General features: G+C 40.4%; 2 protein-coding genes across 4 annotated transcripts in view; both read left to right on the top strand.

The window, feature by feature from the left end:
* The window catches only part of adamts13 (ADAM metallopeptidase with thrombospondin type 1 motif, 13), a 370,029-nt gene that overhangs the window by 177,427 nt on the left and 169,650 nt on the right, over positions 1-22,952 (top strand). The window lies entirely within an intron of this gene.
* Positions 1-22,952, top strand: part of si:dkeyp-14d3.1 (transmembrane protein 132C) — a 165,768-nt gene that overhangs the window by 124,116 nt on the left and 18,700 nt on the right. For all 3 annotated transcript variants that reach the window (XM_061037664.1, XM_061037662.1, XM_061037661.1), the window contains 2 exons: positions 2,008-2,194; positions 20,196-20,339. In XM_061037664.1, coding sequence (XP_060893647.1) covers positions 2,008-2,194; positions 20,196-20,339 — 331 coding nt within the window. The remainder of the gene's footprint in view (positions 1-2,007; positions 2,195-20,195; positions 20,340-22,952) is intronic.

Raw genomic sequence — 22,952 nt, 5'->3', positions numbered from 1 at the left:
TTAGTAACATCTTTGGTTATTTTCATATTTTCACCTGCAAACATCCACACGCATTATTTCCTTGCAGAAATAGAACTCAGATATTGCACTTTATATTATTCCTCCATTCTCATGCTGTATCTCAACTTTGTACCACCCGAACATCCTGTTTCCTGTCTTCCCTCCACCTGTCCTGGTTTTGGTACAACTGTTGTATTTTCATGGCTTCTTTTGATGTTGGATATTTCTGTCACAAAAATGCAAAAATTAGCAGCCTGCCTCCACGTTAAAGTGAGGCAGAAGGACAATTTTTTTTTTCACTAAGCAATGTTATAACCTCAATATTTTGTATGTTTTTTTATTGTAGGAAGAAATATAACATTTTTCAAATTGACAGCAATCGCAGCTGTAATGAAACTCTGCCAGCTGGATCATGGACTCTTTAACTTATTGCAGGTGTGAGATTAGTTGTCGGAGATGTAAATTCATTGCTAATAAAACCTTTCTGTTGTGCAGTGTTTAGGGTGTCTCTCTCTTGCATGCACCTTAATATGTGATGTTTGCCTGAGCAACACTTCTGCAGCAAAAGTCTCCCTGTGCTGCAGAAAGTAGGCCACTCAGGCTGATGTCTGACACCAGTCCTGTGTGACGCTCGCTGACTGTGGGGTGCTCAAAGATTTATTTCTGGACATTGAGAGCATCATCTGTACGCTCTGTTTACCTGATAAACCTTGTTTTTCTCACCCGTCTGTTGACAGAGATTAGCATCTGTCTCTCGCAGAGCACTGTGGGACAGTTATGTAAGTCCACGTTGTCGTACTACGCCTTCAGTGACTCCGTATACTCTGATTAGTACGCTCTGTTATGAAATGTGACACAAGTTATTTAGTTGTCTTCTTAATTATTTATACACACCTCTGCTGGATGTGAAAATTGGGTTGTTGTGCTTGGCTGTGAAACAAATCTTTCATTCTCTCAGAATGAAAGTGAATAATCTGAGAATGACGGGGAAACGGTGTTGGATGTATGTGAATGTGACAGCAGCGGATAACACAGTTTCTGTTATTTATCGCCCTACTGTTTTTATTCTCACGTTCATAATTTAGCGTGTAATACATTTGCTCTGTTGTCTTTCCAAGATGTACCACATTAAGTGTAATCGCTCATTTGTTTGCATGATATTGGCTTTAATGGGATCTTTTTGCTGCCTTCTTCTCTACAGTGTTTTCCACATGTTAAATACATGCACCCTCCTCCTGTGCAAACAAACTATAATGTGGATTTACCCTCCCCTTGTCTGTCCCCTACACCATGCTCAAATTACAAGCTGCCGTTTTGTGCTGGTGTTCAAAGAGACCGTGCATGAAATTTATCGTCCCCGAGTCCTGCCCGTTTGACACGCACGACGCAGCTAACAGATCTCGTGCCATTTCCCATCTCCTCCGGCTCCCGTGTAAAGCTGACCTTTCCCGCCTCCGGGCTATATTTAAACTCTGAGCACCAGAGACTTATGGTGCCACGGGAAATTTTATTATCAACGCTCGCCATTTGTCTGACTTAATTCAGGCCAGCCGTAGACCGGGCCAAAGCATGCCGTATATTTACTCTCTGCCACAGCAAACAAGGGCAACAGTGACAAACCTGACCATCAACATCTGAGCAGGGGGATGCGTTAGTTTGAACTGCGTTTAAGAGACGCCATGACATTCTAGGTTTTATTTACAGTGAACATCCCCTGTGCAAAGTCTACAAGGCATAAAGAAGGGAGCTATATTTTCCTTAGAAACAGACAGTTTGACCGGAGAGTCAAACCCAACGGGGATTGACATTTTGAGGTATCTCAGCTGCTAAAATGTCATAGATTTCTTCCACAGACACATTCATCTTCTTGCACGGTTTGTCGTCATTAGAGGCTGAATGAGCTCACCATCACAGATCTGCTCACAGACTTATTCTTTTTCCAACTCTCATCCAGACATCTGCTTAACCATTCACTGACACTCTCTTTTTTTTTCTGCACTCTGGCAGGGCTGACATGGGAGTTCAGAGGGTGCTTCAGGTGGATCTGAAATTGGAGAGCTTTCCAGAGCCGCTGGGCAGCCGCTGGATGGCCTGGCAGGTGGAGTACCCGACTGGTCGAGCCACCACACAAGAGGCTGAGACGGAGATCCGGCTGGCTCAGGAGGACCTCGCGGGCATCGTGCCCCTGGCCATGGTGAGTGATGTCACTTCCAACTCAGTGCCTCGGCCAGATAGACGGCTGCACACTAATCAGTCTGAATGTGAATTATTGTAGGGTACAACATTATTTAATCCTACACTGTGAGTTTTTGAATCAACATTTGCATAAATGTTCTTTCAGAACGTGAATAGAATACTTTGCATTGGAGATGGCTGAGAACCGCTGCAATTTAATCATGCCTGGTGGCAGCCTGAAGGACAAACATGAATTTATTTAAGACCCTGTCACAGTTTTTTTTTTTTTTACAGATTTTCAATGAAGTTAGATGTTACAGAAATATCTACATTTCCTTAATTTGTGTTGTTTTTAAAGAATATTGTACTTTTTTTTAAACTATTAAAGATACAGATTGAATTCAAAAACAGCATGGTGATATAAAACACAATTTGCTATGACACAAAAAACAACAGATGTGAATGTTCATCCAACATCTGTTTATAATGAAGTGTGTACAAAATAAAATTGAGAACAGGAAATAACCAGTCCAGGATGTACCCCGCCTCTCACCTAATGAGAGCTGAGATCGGCTTCAGCCCCCCCCCCCACCCCCGCAACCCCGAACGGGAAAAAGTGGTATAATGGATGGAAGGATGGAGAACAGGAAAAAGATAAAGCATTCTAAAGAAATAACATATTCAGAATAAATAAAATACAGAAAACACATATAGTACTTATATTTAAGGAAGCCTTGAGGGAACATGCATCAATACATTTGGTTTACTTTATTTTCCTAATGAGTCATTTCTGATTGTTTTCTTGAAATTTGACTTATCTCTCTCTTTTAGCTGAGATAACAACGCTGGTTTTCCTGGGATAATAGGTTGATTTCAGTAGTTTTCTTGAGATCTTTATTTTTCTCGTTATCTCAGGATAACAAAGCTGGTTTTCTTATTATACCAGATTGATTTATGTCCTTATCTTGACAAAATAAATCTTGTTTTTCATGATGATTTACGGGACAGTTTTCTGGTAATCTAGAAAAAAATATATACCAGGCTGGACACTGTGATAGGCCAGACTACAACATGCCTTGCTGCCGATACCCACACTACTAAGGTAAGTTTCCCTTTGTCCTTTTTCTTTTTGGGAAGCAGATAAAAAAGTCAAAGATCTCAAGAAAACAACCGGCAATGACTCATTATCATGGGAAAACTGAGTAAATATAATATATGGATGCATATCCACTTAAGACTTACATAATATTTAGCTCCTATACACTTAAAAAAATAAAAAATACTGAAGAGGACATATTATACCCCCTTTTCCACCTTTTAAAACAGTCCCCTGTGGTCTAAATGAAACATCTGTGCTGTGCTTTGGTCAAAGTATGACATGAATCAAGCACCAGACGAGGTTTGTGACCCTGTATAAACCAGCTCTCTCAGAACTCTCCGTTTTGGTGTGCGTGTCTCTTTAAACACAATGAGCCCCCCCTGAGTTTTCCCAGTAGACATCGCTCCTCTGTAGTAAGAATAAGAATGGGTGACCTGCGCAAAAGTTTTGTTCCAGGCTGGGGGTGGAGTCCATGGGTGATGATATCAGGTAGGAGGGGAGGGGATTTTTCTTTTTTACCAGAATCCAGCTTATGACATCACAAGTTGAGCAAATCTGAAACGGAGCACCTTTCTCTGTGTTGTAAGACTGATGCAGACGACAAACAAAGGACTGGATGGAATTATTTCACATTTTGTGAGTCGGTAGACACTCAGGTTACCCAAATATATGTTCAAAAACACGGTAAAAGTGGATTTTTCATAATATGTCCCCTACAACATCTTAATACTAACCTTACTAAAAAAGGTAATCATGTAATATGTACACAGTTACTGTCTGAAAGAGGTTCTCTGTGTTATACGTACCATTTAGATGGTTTGACTTTAACTCATACTGTTATATTTGAGTATACATATACTTAAATTTTGGATCTGAAGACCAACACGGCAGCTGTGACAGAGAGGGCAGAGCTGTACTGTTGCAGTGTGTCTGCAGATTGTGTTTGGGAGCAGGAAGAGAATATCTGTATTTCCCAGCAGACCTTGGATGGGGTCTAGAGCTGCGCTCTGGCCTGAGGGTGCGCCTCCAGCTATCTGTCTCCCTCAGAGAGCAGCACAGGTTCTCTGTCGTGTAGATTAACCAAAGCTCCCCCTATAGAACCTTACAGAGCGACTCGTTACCCAGCTCTGCAGCTTTGTTCAGCCACACCGAGAACTCTGCTTCTTATTCAGATGAAGAACATTCAGGTGGAAAAATTACTGGCATCAATCATGTCGACTGAAGAGACAGACGTTCTGTCGTATGAGCGCTGATTACAAACAAAAAGTGGCATTCATTTCTATTTCGGTGCCTCCAATGCTCACGATACCTCAGTGCTGTGTCGATGTTATTCTCTCTAAGTATTGCCTGTAGCCGAGAAGATGATAAATGAGTGTGGGTGGATGATCCTGGATTCAGAGGAACGCTGTGCATTCTCACCCACTGATCTGTTCTCAGGATAATTGATGCTGTGTGTTTAATTCTGCACTATTGTTTGAGTTCTCTAGCTCACATCGTGTCATTGATGTATCAACAGCTTTCTTGGCTTGCTTTAGGAATATAAAATTTCCCCAAATAAAGATGTCATGGATGATTTGCGTTTTGTGTATGCATAAGCTCTTCTTATAAAACAAAGTAAAGTATTTGCCAATGATATCGCACAGTTATATAAAATCTTAATTTAATGATGCGCTTTTCATATCAGAGGGAAAACCTTTTGTTGTGCTTTCAAAATGAATTCTTGGAATGAGCGCACACTCCTGCAAAAAAAAATGTAGCGTGCATGCATCAATCAAATGCAAAACTGCCTGCTTTTTTCATTCTGATTATTCTCCTCATATTACAGAAAAAGAAGGGACTTAATGGCTCACTATAAATCATGCCACTTTTTTCACGTTGGCAAAAAAAAAAAATCCATCTCAATTAACCTGATATTAAAAAAACATTCTAAACTTGGCTAAATCAATTAGGGGCAGGATAATTTAGGCAGGAGCCTCTCAGGAGAGAAGATGAATAGCGATTCATGTGTACCAAAACTAAAGACAAGCTTTGTGTCTGACTACCCTGCTTATACAGAAAGGCTTGATTTTAACTTTTCTTCGCTTTGATTCGCTGTTCTGTTCAGACGGCCTGTCAGGGATTCAGTGAAGCGGCTGCTATCATGCACATACAGTATATTCAAAAGGATCGCTCATCTGCGTGTACCTTTGATTCTCACATTTCAAATGTTTTCATCATATGACCTTTGTTGAAAAGAGGTTGATTGGGACACTGATAATCATTTTTATTTCATTTTTTATTTTTTTTTACAGTATAAGGCTACACTCATTCTCGTCACTTCTCTGCCTCATCTTCATTCAAATGCTTCCCCCTCCTCAGACAACTTCCCAAGGTGCACTGCATCTCCAGCTGGCCCATGCTACTTAACACACAACACAAATACTTATACATGCAGACACATTCAGAACTCATTAACTCCATCTGACTCCCTCTGTCCCCCTTTTTCCCCTTTTACATGCACGCACGCGCGCGCACACACACACACAAGCACGCAAGGTTTTTGCAATCTGCATGCACCAATATGAGAGAAGCACACAAGCGAGAAAAAGGAAGACTGAATTAGATTACTTGGGATCACTGTGGCATGAAAGGCCCACAGATAAGTTCCTCTCCCTTCCCCTTGCTTCACTTGTCGCTGTAAGAGAAGAGGAAGTAAGGTAATGTAAGAGCACACACACACACACACACACACAAACGCGCCAGACACACACATGTCACCCCCACCATGACAATATATCCTGCGCCAAAGGGAGAACAAACTGAGTGATTTGGATAGAAAACAGGTTTGTGTACCCAGAACTGAAGACGCAGTAATAGAGTCATGCAGATGGAGATGTGCAGGACTTGCTGTATGAAATGTAGGTGGATTGAATACATGAAAATATGATAGGATGCAATGACTGCGAGACCAGCGGAGGGTCATGCAGTCATGAAACAAATGTTGAGTTTCAGTTGGCATTCTCATTGTGAGATATGGGAATATCTTTAAGGAGAGTAGCGGCCAGACATATTGACTCAGAGAAGTCTGCCAGCAACAGAATGGATCTACCATTGTGTTTTTACAACTTAAACTGAACAGTCTTGGCTGTAATCTTCCTAGCTTAGTTTTCTGAGATATAAAAAGGTGGAAAAAAAGAGTATGAGGTGACAGAGTGCAATATGTTTTTCAACTTTGAGGTCCAGAAATTTAAGCCTTACAACAAGAACCTCTATACGTTGGCCTTGGGTGTACGTGTTGCAGATTTCCAAGTTAGCCTTGGAGCTTTAGACCTGCTGTCTGACGCATCCTTTCCATTCCCAGTGTAAATTGCACACTTTGTCATTCTGTAGACGTGATATTGAAAATCTAAGGAAATTTCTGAGGTGCAGCAGTATTCAGCAACAGGTCTGAGAAATGTCAATTTATGTCTTTTGGCAAGCTTTAAACATTACATACTCACCCTGCAGAAGCCGAGCCACATTGACATCCCGTCAGATTATTCTTGCCCAAAGCTGGAGGACAAAAAAAGTCCATTATTCCTGGTTTCTTTGTAGAAATAGAAATCTGATTCTCTGAGAGCAAAAGTAACGAGCTGAACATGTCAGAAAACTGTGGCTGCAGACTTGAGTCTAAATCCTCAGTGGGACCAACAGTATAAGCAATTTAACATCACAGGCAGTCAGTGTCGATATAGAAAAATATTGCTCAATGGAGTTTTTTTAAAGGAATGTGATACGTAACTGCATTTGTATTTAACTACAGCACTACTGCTCAAAGCAATGTGAACTGAAACCCCCTTTAGATTAACTCATATGGTTGTCATTGTGACAGTTCTTTCTTTTACATCATTGGATCATGACTATGATAAGTGATTAGGGGTGGGAAAAAAATCCTCTTCCTGACTTTTGTGAGAATAGACTTGAACAGTGTTGGGACTAACCCATTACTAGGTAACGCATTACTAAGTAACGGGTTACCATCTAGAATCAAGCCAGTTTCATCCAAAATGGATGCTCCCGTTCAATCAATGAATCAGGCAAGCTTTGTTTATATAGCACCTTTCATTCAAATCCAATTAAATTCAAAGTGTTTAACAGCGACTGTAAAACAAGAAAAAAAAAACTCAAAATAGTGACAAAAAATGATACAAACAAAAATGTATTTAGAAGTAGAGGCTAATGCTCACCAATAGGAATAAAATGTATGAGGGTAAAATAATTAAAAAGGTAAATAATAAAAAAGAAGTTAAGACGTTAAAGATGAACAAAAATATAAATAGCTCACGTTCGCTTGGCAGACTAAGTGACACTCCATACAAACAGCCGGCTGCTCCACGATCTGTAAGCCACACTAACAGACTGAAAGACAGGTATGTTGTCGGCGACGTACTTCAGATCAACTGAGTCTGTTGCTTTAAGAGACCTTATTATAGCTACATATTGAAAATGACTACAGTGTTATTTGAAATGTGCGCACAGCACAATCCTGCCACAAGCAACACTAAATAATCTGAACATTAATATGAGGAGTGAAGCAAAAACAGTAACGCTAAAGTTACTTTCACAAGTAACTAGCTACTTTGATTAAGCAGTAACTCTTTAAGTAACTCAGCAACTTGTTCATCATGCCATGATTTTCTTGTAGCACATCAATTATGGCAGAATCGTGTATCATGATATTATTTTTACCCTGGGCCACTTATCGCATTGTATCGTATGCAGCGCATTGCACGAGGTGTCATGGCGTACCGTATTGCATCATGATGAGTGTAACCCTACCATTCCCCCCCTTATCAATTACATGGACAGGAAATCAAGGTTACAGATGAAAGAATAAGAAGAGCAGGCTAGAAGGAAAAGGTGGGTGGGGGGGTGGGTGGGGGGGACAGAGATAGTGAAGAGGGGTTGGGTGGGGGTGTGCGGAGAAATTCTCAGATCTTTTTTAACCAAGTTGAGAGGGGGGACTTCACAGAGGCTGCTGAAGGCATCTGTTGACACAACAGCTCGGTGGTTTTGCTCGAGAAGGTCCTTTCATCTGTAATTAGCTTTAATTAGTCTAATACGTTTGACTCTATTCTGTGATAATGAAAAAGCTTCTGTAGTTGAGTTTTGACCAGAAATAATCCTCAGAAGCTGAATGAGGATCGACTGTCTGTCGGTATCTAAAGGTTGTAATGTAATAAAGCTGATGAGAGTGTGTAATGAGAAGCTTATTTTGGGTTTGATCACATTTATGGCCTATTACTTCAATGGATACTCAGACGTGTTCTCTGCTCTTTCATGACATGAGTTATTGCACCTTTGCTGGAATTGATTATTATAAAAAGCTCTTTTTATTGCATTTTCACAGCCAATTGATGTTCTCTGCTACAGGTGACACCTCTAGGGTAGCGGAGACATCGTTTTTAAAGACAAGTCTTTTTTTTTCTTTCTCTCCTTTCTTCCTTTCCCTTTGAAGAGGGCTCCTCCTGCGTGTTGTCACAGTCCCACCTGCACGGGGAGAGCTCAGAGCATAGCTCACCACTTTGTCACCAATTTCAAACCGTGAAGCCGTTTTTCTGCAAATGCAGCAATTATTTCAAAAGCAGAAAATGAGAAGAGTACTCAAAAGTTTTAGTCAGTTTAGCGTGCGGAAATGCCTCAGAACTCTCTGTCGACTTGAATCGTGCTCGCCTGTCCATGCTTGTCTTCTCTTCACCCGCTTTCTTAGATGTTTTCATCCCGTCTTTTTTCTTTGTATATTTCATCTTGCTCCAAACAAATATACATTAATATATAAACAATGTAGATTAATTTGCTCCATGCGTCACCCTCCGCCTCCTCTCGCTGGCATCCTCTATTTCACTTAAAGTAAAAAGGAGCGATGTGTTTTTTTGGGTCACGTCGGGATGGATCTTATAGGCAGTAATTGGATGCCTGAGCAGATTCCCCTGCACAGTAGGAGGCTGGTCCATTATCTTTCACCATCGTGAAGTAATATGCTCCTGTCCAGGCTGCCCTCATCATCATTACCCATGCTGTGGACGCCTGGTGATGGAGCAGGAGCAGGAGGACAGGGCATACATCATATCTGGACTCATCCGTCTTCCTGCTCCGACCCGAGACACCAAACTGTGCTCACTCACATGAGCGTTCGTGGGCAAAGAGATGAGAGAGAAATGAAAGCGGCCGTTTGTATTCACGTACCGCTCCGATGTATCGTTAAACAATACATCATCACCCCGGCCTTCTCTGGCCACTTGTGCTCTCACATGATAAAGTCATCTATCAACATCCACCAATGAATGTTTCATTTTACCTCTTCGATTCCATTCCCTCTGTTGCAATGCACATCTTCTCTGCCAGGAAAGTGAAATCATTTATCAAACACACAGTTAGACATACAGACATAAGCCCTTGTATGCCAGCTAATCCTGCAGAAATGCTGCACGGCTGCAGGTAATATTATTCATGCTGTTTATCTGAAGACCGTACACCTTGCTAGAAAGTGCCAGACACATTTTTTCCACATAGCATGAGTCACACAGTTTACAATAAGCAGCTGATGGATGGACCCCTAGTGAGCAATCCATTATTATCTACTACAGCTTAGGGCCTGATGATTAAGTGGAAGCACTAATTGAGGCTGCAGCAGTGTGCACGTGTGGCATTCTACGTGTTATGCTAATTAGGACAACAGATTGTGACAAATGGTGACCAGGTCCAGAACACGATCACAGTCCTTGGGGCTGCAGGGCTTACCTACCCCATGATCATTTACTCCTCTGCCATCACAGGATTTAAAACATAGGACTCATTTTTACTAATACCGCATTTAAAACCGTATTTAGTGGGGATTTGTTCTTATCAACTGACAAATATCAGTATTCAGAATCAAACCAGAAACATGGACAAGAGGAGAGTGGATCATAAACGCAGAATCAAAATGTAAAGGTTCAGGGAAAAACAGAGTTTCATCAGATTTATTCAACACATTTTCAGCTTACAATCCAATCGTAATTCAAAATTGTGTTCTCTTAAAATTAACATTGAACATTGAATATGGGGTCTTAAGAGGAGATAATTACTTAGAAAAGTCAAAAGTATACACGAGTCTGTATTCAAAATCTCCAAATAATATACTTTCTTTGTTATTATAGTCCTAACTCTAGGGGTGCTCCGGGAGTACCTTCATGTAGGTCAAGCTGGTAGAAGAGATGGTACAGGATCTTGACAAGTTGACTATAATCCATCTAGTTATGTAAGAGTTGGGTTTGGAAGTTAATGGAAATTGAATTTACTAGGTTAGGTAAACGTTAGAGGTTTCTATTATTTTCAAATTAACATCAATGTTAAAAAATGGATAAAACATTAGTTCAGATAATTAACGGGTTAATGGACGTTTGACCAGCTCTGGACAAAGCACTAATAAATCCTCAGAAGAAATGAATGCTTTCAAAAGGAATGAACTGAATCTCTTTCACAATGAAACCTAAGGAAGAGCATGTTGCCTTAAAGTCATATTGATGCAACGTGATAGCTGTTAGGCTGACGTCATGTCCCTGTGGGGCAGAAGGAGATTTCCAAAAAGAAGTTGAAAGAAATGAGTAAAGAAGAAAGGTGTCGCTGTGTAGTCAATATGATAAACATGCATGTCTTAAAATGTTGCAGGTCACATCATTTTATTGGTTTTAAATCATCCCTTTATGAATCTTTGGTACAGACTTGCCTCGAGCAAAAGCCCCTGATACACACTTTCAAATACTGCTTTAATCACCCCCTGATGTTGTCTGAACACCCCCTGTGGAGAAGTAAGAGGGTGAGTTACTATGTTTTCATTTTTGTCTAGCATTGTAGACCAACCTTGAGCTACTTTGTCTAAAGAAAAACAGATATGATGTTTATTGCTGATTTCTTCCAATGTCAGTCATAAAGACAGAAGAGCTTTAATAATTGAGGAGCTCAAAGTGAGTGGAATGGGTTGTTACCTTTAAGAAAACACAATTACATTACGGCACTTTGCATTTGCAGTGTTAAAGCTTTTATTCAATGCACCTGGTTCTGCACTAACTGTTTGCTGTAAAGTGTGCCGTGACATCAGAAACGTATCAGTCACCATTAGCATTAAGCTAACCTTCCAACAATGATTTTGAAACCACCTTTAGCAGTCGAGTCAAATTACTTGTCTGAGAAGGTCACACGATGCAGTGCATAATACACATTTAAACCACTTTCATTTTGCTTTGCCATTAGAATATTGTTAAAACCTGCACCCTTTGGAACCACTTATTTTCTTGTATCTCTAATTGAATGCTGGGAACCTCGACCCCATTACTGTAGTCCTGTCTGTTCTGCTAACCCTGTCAGTTATGGTGAAAAGAGTTTGTACAGGAAGAAAAGAGTGGAGGGATAAAGTGAAGGGCAGGATCCAGACTGATGGATCAATCTCAGACTGACACAGTAAATGTCCAGATTTCACATCTGTCCGTAATTGTTAACACCCCACTTCGCATTCTGGCCCAGTTCCACCATTCTGACTCAAATCCTGGCCCACATAGGTTTCAGAGCACTTTGTGTATTTTTTCTTTTAGCAGTAATGGACTCTATGGTGGGGCTGACCTTTGTGCCTGCTGAGAAAGGTATGTGTCCAGAGGGCAGCTAAGCCAAGCTAAGCCAAGTTAAGCTGGCAGTATGGATCTCGATCAGAGCCGGGCGAAGAAATCAGAGCGAGATCAGGAGGTCATCTCCTGCAGGCATGGCTGGCTGCTGGTGAAGAACTCTTCATCGATCGGTTGAGTGTGATAGATATCGGGCTGAAATTGAGCAGACGGGCGCGGGCAGGGTTGTTTCCTCGCCTTCTGGCCTCTGGGCCCTTGCTCAATGGGTGAACAACAGGGGCACCGGAGAGACGTTTCTGTACCATGGCAAGCATCAGTGAAAGCACCCAGCACATCCCTCCCCTGAGCCCCCACAGCTCTCATCTGCAGGGAAGAGCGGCGCACCGGCTGTGTCCCTGGTGTCTGACCTTGATTCTTCCAGAGCTGAGTCTGACTGTTGTTAAAATTCACCAGGGACACCTGCTCCTCCCTCCTGACCCATTGATCGAGATGTATTACAGGTATCATATTCATGAGAGTTGCAGGGAATTCGTCCTATAAACTTAAAATATTGTACTTCCCTGTCCAGACATGGTTTATTCACAAGCTCCTGCTCACAGCATGAGGTGTAATTCATGGCCACGGGGCTCCAGAGGGCGGCTCTGTCTCTGTAGCACCAGCCATCAATAATACCTACCTATATCTTGTGCCTCAGACACTGACAATAATAGTCTTTCTAATAATGTTCCTTTATATTATAGAGAGGCATGTTTACATGAGATGCACTGAAGATGAATAGAATAAATGCTGTTTATAAAGGAATCAAGAACAGTTCATGATTTAATTATTATTTATGGTGGGATTTGCCTTGTCAGCATCATGTCACTTCCACAACGTCAGAGTTTACCCGTACATCATGTGCGCTCAATAATTATTTACAGTTTAGAGACTTTGAATGTGACCAAAACATCAACACTGTCTATAAAACGTCTCGTGATTCCTCTTGCATGACTGGCCATGCAGCTCAAATGAACAAGATAGGGGTTGCCTTTCTTTCAAAGTTTGCTAGAGCAACAATACAACATACATTATCTCATCTCTGAATCCAACATGCTTAGTATTTTCTTTGGAATTTACAGCTTGTTCTTTTCTTTAAGTCACTTCAAGAAATGTCGGGGAAAGATCAGTGGAAGATGCTTTTGTCTTTTGATGTTCTCTGTCTTATCATACTGCTTTAGTCATTCTAGTTTGATCATCAAAAGTCAAATTCAGGTCAGACTTTCAGAAGTAAAATGCTTTCCTGCTTACAGTTAGTCAGTGAATTCAACTTTTAAAGCAAAAGTTTAAACATTTAGATTTGGGTGGAAAGTCTTTGCCTTTTGAGTGACCTCAGATAATTAGAGAAGCAGCCAGCAGCTTATCAGGGTCAAACAAGTTGCCTGTTAAACAAGTTGTGGTTCTAAGGTGGTTATTTGCTGGACCACTTCTTTTAAAAGAAAAGAGTTAAAAGAAAAGTACAGCAAATAAACTCCTCCTAAACTCCAAATAAGTTTTTTTTTTTAGATGTTTTCAACAAACAAAATATTGTTAATAAGGTAGCTGTACAGTTGCTGATTTTAGATATTTTGCTAAGCTAACTTATTAAATGGTCACCAGCTGGCACTAGTACAGGCAGATGACCTGAACTGTAATGATTTCACACATGACGGGGGTCATGATCCACAATCACCTGACAAACATTTTCTCCCAATTGAAGGTGAATTTCAGCTTCAAGATTTCTTACAAATGATTTTCTACAAATATAAAGAATAGTATATAAGGTATTTAAAAAAAGAATGGACAGGGCAACACCTCGCTTCAAGGGAATCCAATAGATTTAGAGTGCCCCCCACTGACTGGCTACAGTAAAGGTCATAAACCCTGCCTCCTCTATCATTGGCCCATTTATAAAATCAAATTCTACATTTTCTACATTTTTTTTCAATCCCAGTTTCGTCATGATAGTTAGTTATGCCAGTGAGAGTCTGCTTAAAAGCTACAAAGGAATGTGTTCTGCTGTTGACTGTACCATCCAAATGGATCCTTGCGGTTTTATCAGTAAGTTAAATGCGTGTTTTTGACATCAATACCTCAGTTCCTCTGTCCGATCCCTACTGCGCAGACTCTGGCTTACAATGTGAAATATTTCACCGGGGTATTTTTGCTTCCTCTTCGTACAACTGGAGGAGGTTGAGTTCATGTTACCCATTTGATATACAGTCTACGGTTTTTACTTGAGGCAAATGTTACATTCCTTTGTATTTCTTTTTTTATTTAAATAAAACAACATCAAAGATTTGCAAAATATAAATCTCCCATACTTAATTCTTTGGGGACTCAAAAAGAAAATATATGTCCAAAATGACAGATGAGGGTACCAACAAGAAGAGTTCAAGCTACTAGCAGAAATTTGCCAAACTGCCCAAAAAGTTGGTTTGAAAATATAACCCATCTCTGATCAGGCTAATGGCCAATTGAAGTTTAGGATTGTGTGGTGGCACCTGGGGTGGCCAATCAAAATACAGAGGGGCTTAGGGCCACCCTAGACCACCTGTACACGCCCTCATATTTCATATGATTGCAAGGCTTGATAGAAGCAACTGATGTCAGCCTACTTATGCTATGCTTAATTTATGACTAGTTCATTGGCAAAGACCAATTGTATCTAATAAAAGGAGGTCAATCTTTAGCCAATGCCCGCAGATATAAGTGGTCATAAAGAACTAGTGGGCCTAAAAAAGTGGAATTATACACACTAATTTGCTCTGGGCTGTAATCTTCAACAGTCTATAACAGCCTCCAATTTAACAATTCAAATCTTTGACATATCACCACTTATGTGTGGTTGACTTCCACTATGTACCTTGACACTGACTGAAGTGCCCTTTCCATAATGTCTCTTAATTACTGAACTACGTACTTCCTGAGGTGGCGTTCAACATGGCTGCTAATTCACAGGCACCTTTTCATTCTGTCCACACGATCCTCACCATGATCTCCCATTACCTCGCCTTTTAAACGGACACATTCCAGAGCAGATCCATGGTCAAAGAAGCCATCAAGTTAATCTTCTCCCTACCAGTCACGGCCAGCAGTAATTTGAAGATCAGGTCTCTGACCAGCATGTACCTCAGAGAGGCCATTGCCACCTGCTAAAGACGGGTCTTTGTGTGCCATGTACTGCAGCCAGTCAGCCGGGAAGAAAAGAAGAAGATTGTAGAGGGAAGACAAGGGGGGAACTGGCTCATTCTTGGATGAGGAAGAGTGGGAAGAGAAGAGAACGGAGCAAGAGAGAGACCCTCATTAAAAGGCAGTGTGTTGGCTTCACAACCATCCCACCACTTCAATGCGCTGTCATGTGGTGATGTATCGCTCTGCATGGTGCTACCAAGGCCTTTATTCCCACTCTCCTCCATGTTTCTCGCTTCTAGCCAATTAAACGCCCACTGGAATAGAAGGGAGGAAGTGCCACATTGAGCGTCGCACAATGTGGCGAGAGGAACTGATGAAAGGACGTGTCTCTTTTAGTCTGCTTAATAGCTTCAGGACTCGGTATGAGTGGCGTTTAATGTCTGCAGCGTATAATTTACTATGCTTCCAGTCCAAGTTTTCCTTGCTCTTCAGCATACTTTATCACCAAGGAATGTAAATGTTTATCAGAACTATGAATATTAAATGTATCATACAAGATTGTTTACTATTTGTGTGTTTCATTCTGACTTTTAACGCATTTGCTCTTGAAATTACATGAAAGCAACAAGCACCTCATGACAAATTTCCAATGCAAGTAATCAGTGATGGTAGTGAAAATACCAGATTGGGTGTATCGTTTCATTAGCTTGACTTCTGCTTTTGGGTGCATCTTAATAGCTTTTATGCTCCCAGACAGCCTCATAGGAGTACATGCCAAGCCTATACACACAATATTTACTGCCTTCCCCTCTCCTTACTGCACCATGAATAATGCAGGCCCAAAAAGCTCACCAGCTCACCACTGTGCTTGACCTGTTCATTTGTTGCTGTAGCCAGGACACAGGGGTCAGAATGTGGATGTGTTAGCAGAAGAGGCTAATCGCAGCACCAGCACGGGCAGCGCCTCTACTTCTCATGCTGCCCATGTCACTCAGGCTGACACCATAAATCTCACTTATTTTCAGATCCAAGCGAGACACAGGCAGAAATTACGGCCCAGAGCACATTACCAGCCACAGCATCGAGCTGAATGCTAACAGAGAGATCCGTGATAAAGCAGACAGGCAGTTCTTCCACAGATTATTGAACAAAAAGACTGCTATCTGTGAGACTGGAGGGCGGCAGATCGACTGGTAAATAAGGAACAAACACCAGAGTCAACAGCTGACAATCAAATGAACTAGAAAGTAAACTGCATGCAGAGAAATCTTTTTAAAAGTATGAATCCGAGCATTTGTACTATTGTAGATGTCTCGTGCTTTTCCAATCCTAAATAGTTGTCTTCTTACATTTTGATCTTGTTCATACTTAGTGGAGAGGAGACAAATAGGACACATGTCAAAGGGAGACACAAAGAGAAGTACAAAAAGATGAGTTAAATCAAACCTGATATATGAATGTCTAATCAAGAACTTGTATATTTTAGCAATAGAGATTATACAATTCTGATTGGCTGTTTTAGGGCTTGTGTGTTCTAGGCTACTTATTTCAGGTATCTCTGGGCTATGATTGTTGGATGTACCAACCAACTCCTCCCGAGTTCCCAAAGGAACATGTTAAGATTGGGAGCAGTCTGGAATATCTGATTCTTACATGACATTTTAATGGGACCCAATAGTTACATTAAAAAAGCTACATCTAAAAAGCGCAGTAGCCATAGTGACCGAGTCTGATGATGAACTGGAAATGTGTAACAGCATGAAAATGATCACAGCTGATCCGTGATCCATTTCGATCACCCCTACGGTTTGGGCGGCATGTGATCCGCAGATCAATAGAAAATATATCATCAAGGGGTAATATGTTTTCGTTTACACATAAAGGAAATAGCCTTTTAGATTGTTAGCAGCCTTTTAGCAAAGCTAGCACAGTGTCATACGATCTCTCCTAAATCCACTGCTAAAGTTAAAAATGTTTAACGTCCACATGCACATAATTAAAATATTCATCTTTTCATTTTCCATGTTACACATGCCCAGATATTACTGTTTCCTCTTTCAGACTACTGTAAGATGACTGAGGAACGCTGCTGACGTGCTTTGCTGGTCTCCATTGGGTGTTTAATTGCGCTGTCTATATGTGAGTGTGTAGACCATTGATGCATCACAGTGAGATCCCACTGTGGCTTATTACTGCCATGCCCTGCTCTCTGCAGCGCTCAGCCTGCTGCTGGGTCATCTCCAGTTGCTGTAATCTAACATTAGCCTCCGCTTTCACCAGGTCCCAACCATTTACCCCATCATGTATTATAGATGACCCTCTGGAAATGGAGGACTCCCAGCAGACACAGAATTAATTTACAGCAACTCTCAAATTTAAGGGGAATTGAATCAAAGTCATGCAGTGGCACGGGAAGAGATGGGTTTATATTGCTATATAACACTGTCACAGTCTATAAAATTGTAATGAAAAGCCATTTGAAGATTAAGTGTTTTTTTGTGATTCATTGGTATCTCTTGGCTCAACTAATAATCATTTCACTCCAGAGCCGAATGGTCTCAGTAATTGATGCCTATAACGACCAGGCTCCTTTCAACCAAACTAAATCCTCCTTTTCTCTTTTTTATTTGAATGCCTCTTATTCACAAGCTCACAAACACAAGGGGTCTTTAGAAATTCTGTTAACAGAGCGTTGAACACATCTTGTGTTCCTCCATGGTGACAGTGGTATATGCACCAATATAAAGACAGGAAGTCAGACACTGTAGACTGGTCGCTTGTCAGGTTTATCAATAATACTCTAAATGAATGTGACATTTTATTCAACAGGCATCTGTCTGCAGTTAGATTTCTCTGTTAAAAGGAAAATAATGGCAGCTCCCTCAGTAGAATAGCATTGAATTGTCTGAAGAGCTACAAGTTCACTAAAGAGCAAAAAAAGAGGGGGGGTATCTTGGGGCCTGTACCCATTGAAATAAAAAAATCTGAGCTGGGCTTTTGTGTAAGACCATCCCCATAGTTGAATAAAAACAGCTTATAATGGGAGACTTTTTGTTATGCTGTACAATGAGCTACAGTCAATTCAGTTCCTCAATAGCAAGACGCCTTATTCATTGTAGTGAGAAGTAGGCTTAAATCTGACCTAAGTGCAGCTTTTTAATGTGCTGCCTATATGTTTCCATAGAAAACTCTATAATTTGAATGCAATTTCTTTGGGTTCTGTGGACTTCATAGAGCAATAGTTAGCTCAAACTTTACTTAATTGGCCCCAATTATCTCCTGTGACAATCCTGGTGTGTGTGTGAATATGTTTAATGAAAGGTTAAGATTCATGTTCAGAGCTATGAAGCCGTGCCATCAAATTTAAAGAACCAGAGCTGTCTAAACCACCCAGGTCCCTGAGAGTAACTATTGCAGAATTGGTGCTTTTTTTGTCATGTAGCTTATAGTTAAAGCTGATTGGCTAGTATGTGCTACTTTACTGAGGAGGTTGCTGACTGATGGCACTTTAGGTTCCACTATCAATACAATAAATAGAAAATAAAGCATTATTCTGTGGTAAAATGATCTTTAGCCAAACCCACTTTTTGCCTTGTGGAGATGAAAACAGGTTTGCTTGGTTTGACAAAGAATTTTCCAACAGATCACAGTATCTTCATTCATTGTGAAACAATGTAGGCCCATTGGCTGAGCTTCAATCAGTAAAAGAGCTGCATTGCAACCTTTTAATCTATTCAGTCAAGTTGAGTGTCAAGCCTAAAATGTAAACCTTAGTTGTCTTTTGTTCTGATCTTTGCAGGTCAGTATTGTTCTCGGCTTATTTTTGTCTAATTTCTCTGTATTTCTCTGTATTTAAGTTGTTCTTGCATTTTTCTAGCCTATTACCAGTTTTTTTTTTCTTGGTACTGCTTGTGTTTTTGTTGTTTACGACACTTTAAGTTTTTATTAGGAAACTACATCTAGAATAATTATTTAGAATTGTTATTCATTTATAACCCTGAATCTATGAAGTCCTTTTCATCCCATATCTGAAGAGGACTGCAACTCAATATTTTCCTTTTTTGGAAAAAAGGCCAATTGTACAGCCGACGATAGAAATTACATTTAATATTATCAATGTATTTCTAACAAGCCAGAATATGAGACATCTCATTTAAGTTCTCATATGAATTAGTAACACATGCAGAAGTGGATGCTAATCACAACCACCACAGAGACCCTTAAGAGGGCCTTCAAATCACTGTCCACAGATCCAGGAGTGCATGAATTAAAGCTGGATTAACCCTGGTAACACTCAGTGACTCCATGTTACATTACCGATGATGTGTTCGAGCAGAGGAGCAAATGATTCATGGAAAAACACGGCTGTTATAGAGCATGGATCATTTTCTAATATGAAATGAAAGTCTTGCAGCTTTTCATTTGTCTCCTGTTGATAATCAAGTAAAATCAAATTTTATCAGCCTATCAGAAATGTTAGTGACCATCCGACCACAACATTATGTAAATTACTTTCATCAGTTAGCTATCTGAAGGGCCTGGCAGAGAAGGCAATGGTTTCATCCTCGTAATTATATTCACAACATTTATGAAGACCACATATGTGTTTATCTGTTCATAGAAAGCAATTCTTTAGCAGACCTAACAGTATCTCAGAAAACAAACTTTATTTTATTTTTATTTGTTTATAGACAGGTATGTTGCATGCCACACAACACAGCATTTGCAGCTAAAGTAATTTCCAATGCCTGTCTCGCTGGCCCTGTAAAGTACATAAAACATTTTTTTAAATGTGAAAGAGACGGGACATAACAAACTCAACAGGCAAATACAAGTTGCTGAAATCATGCACGATGCTACATCTATAAAAACTGAAAACATCTGGAATGAAAGTTCAAATGTAAAGTGGAGCTGCCACAGACCACTGTAATGGCAAAAGCATGTGATCTTTGGTACTTCAACCCACAATCAGTTATTAGCTGTTCACTAATCGGAGGTTTCTGATTTCACAGGGCTTTATCCAATAACCACCAACTGAGTGGTGATTGTGAAAAGCCTCTTGAGTTCATTTTCAAGTCTACTTCATACTTCATCTTTTTCTGTTCTTTCTGACCATTGCTGTGCTGACGTCTCTCTCTATCTCTTTCCGTCTGCAGGACTCTGAGATTTTAAACACCGCCGTGCTGACGGGGAAGACGGTGGCTGTCCCAGTAAAAGTGGTGACCATCGGAGTAGATGCCTCTGTTACTGATGTCTCTGACGCCGTCAAGTGTCGCTCTACGGACGAAGATGTGGTGAAGGTCAGTGATATGAATGAAAGAGAAATGTACAGAAGCCTAAGGGGACATAGATCCACACTTTTAATTTACTCTATTTGCCTGTGAGAAGCACTAACTTCCAGTTGTTTTCTCGAGATCACATATAAGTTATCTTAGCCTCGAGACAACTGTGCTGTTTTTTACCCATGACAGCGAGTTCACTTCAGATGTATTCTCAAGATCCTGACGAAATAAAATGTGTAGGTGCATGTGTGCTTTAAGACTGAAGGCTCTTGTAGAAACGAGCCTTCATCTGAGTGTTTTTTAGCATTTACAGACATTTTTAAATCTATGTATTAAAAACCTACATGGAGACCTAGGGAAATTCATGATATATTGGAGAGAAAACCACTTTGCTGTGTTTGAAAATTGGTGTGAGGTGTTTTATGAAGGCCTACATGAAGATCTGACTTGAATGTCGTCTTGAGCCTTAGTGCTCTACACAGACACAGTTTGAGTCAGATCTGTATGGAGCCATACTTACATGATTTATTTCTACAATCACTCCAGCAATTGAGGTTTGACTGAAAGTTTATTTTCTTTTTTTTTTTTTTCTTAGCGACACCCGACCTGCATGTCAGTGTGAGTTGTATCAACTCAACTGTAATAGCTTGTTAACGTCAACTCAAAGAGTAAAAAAAGTAAATATGTACATTGGATGACTGACACTTTTTTTGTATGCAGACACGTTGTAAACAGAGCAGTAAAGCTTTTTCAAAAGATAGATGAGAAGATTCTTCTATCTTTAGCACGTCTATATAAATCCTCCAGAAAGGATAAACAAACACCATCAAACAACATGAAAGTGTGTGTTTGATGTGTACTGACTGCTGACAGGTTGCTCAAGTTTTCCTTTATTTTTAGAGCCCCTTTCAAACCCGGGGCATGGGGCACAGCAGGATTTAAAAAAAGGGCCCTTACGGTGTAAGTTGAGTCCTGATATCTGTGGCTTTGCAAATAAGAGCAGCTCATGAGGAGTAGCTCAATGACTCATTTAGATCCCTATAAGTCTTAATGAAAGGGGACCAGGTTGGCCCTAGGGGTTAGTCCGTGCATCCCATGTACAGAGGCCTTTGTCCTCCAAGCCTGCAGCCAGGTCTGACGCTGATGAAGCTCCTTTGCTGCTCGTCGTTCCCACTCTCGCGCTGAACGGTTACCGACTCTATCCACTGTCCTATCTGAATAAAGGCATAAAAAGACACATGAAAAAATCTCCAAAAAGTCTTAATAAGTAGAAAATAATCCCATTGTCTGTGGTCATTTCCAGTTCTCTAGAAACAGCACCTAGCTGATCTTCCTGCTTGAACCTGTCAGGATGAGAAAAGAGAGTAAGACTCTGCAGATCAAAAGTAATAATAAAACAAAATCAAACATCATAGTAGAGGAGGATATCTTACCATAACAGCCCAGTTTAACATTGTCTAATATGTGACATAAGAGAAGTGAGATATACAGTTAATCTAATTATTTAATTTTGACCTGTGGAATTAATGATACATAGACACAGAGTGACATTAAGCCTGAATACTGGAGCAGTGTGCAAATGAAATGAAAAAATCACTCGTGGAATAAGTGCCTTGGGTCATTCGTTTGCTTTTAACCTCTTTGGAGATCTGTCTTGCTTCAGAGCTATCATCTTTTTACAGGCACATTTTGTCTGGATTGATAGAGTTGTGTTTAGGGCAGTGCAGAAAGCCTTGTTATGAGACTGTTGTTAGTGGACGGACAGTAGTAGTTGGTAGTAGAAAAATTGCTCAACTAACTACAATCTTGTTAAATCCATGTTAGAGCTGCAGAGACTGAGCAACCCAAATCGATATTTTTATATAAACAATTTATACACAACAACTCTGCAGGTTCCCTCAACCCCATGACAATATAGAGTATCAAAATTCTTCCCAGCAACATACGGCAGACAGACAAAGTTAGCTACTATCTAACAGGCTAAATAAAGCATCTAAGCAGACATTCATTTCCAAATGAATAAGGGGTCTTCCAAAATTCCCAGGAAAAAAAAGGGATTTAAAAACATTGATTGACTTGCAGCCTGCAAAAGACCAAACAGGCCAACACATGTGTCAGTGTGAACAGTTGAAAAGGCGGTGAGTCCGGAGGAGGAACGATGGAACAAACCAGGTAAGGTTAGACGCCAACCAGAGCAGGAAACTCTGCCGATCCTCAGCAGCTCAACTCATTCACCTTTGAAGATGTTGTGAACATCCCCAACATTCCATCTAAAGGAGCCAGCTCAACATGAGCTGAAAAGCAATTTCGATTGAAAATTACTTTTTTTATTCAGAGCCAATCCACTATGGACATAAATGCTTTCTTCTATACCATTCCCAAGCCTGAAAACACTTTTTAAAATGTCAAGCTGTTTCTGTGAACACAGGATTCCTGTTGAACTCCAATCATTTGTCTTCCTCTCCTTGTCTCTGCCTCAGTGACTTTAATTTGTGGCAGTAAAGAAGATTTTTTTTCTTGTTTTTTTAACTATTTCATTTTTAACTAATGTGCAACATTTCTGAAAGTGTTTCACAAACCTGCATACTTGGTAGGGGGGAGTGTGGTGTCTGGTCTCCCATTGTAATCAAA

This window comes from Labrus mixtus, chromosome 5 (assembly GCF_963584025.1).
Source record: "Labrus mixtus chromosome 5, fLabMix1.1, whole genome shotgun sequence".
NCBI lineage: Eukaryota > Metazoa > Chordata > Actinopteri > Labriformes > Labridae > Labrus > Labrus mixtus.
Note: the sequence above shows the minus strand (reverse complement) of the source record. Positions and strands in the feature narration are given on the sequence as shown.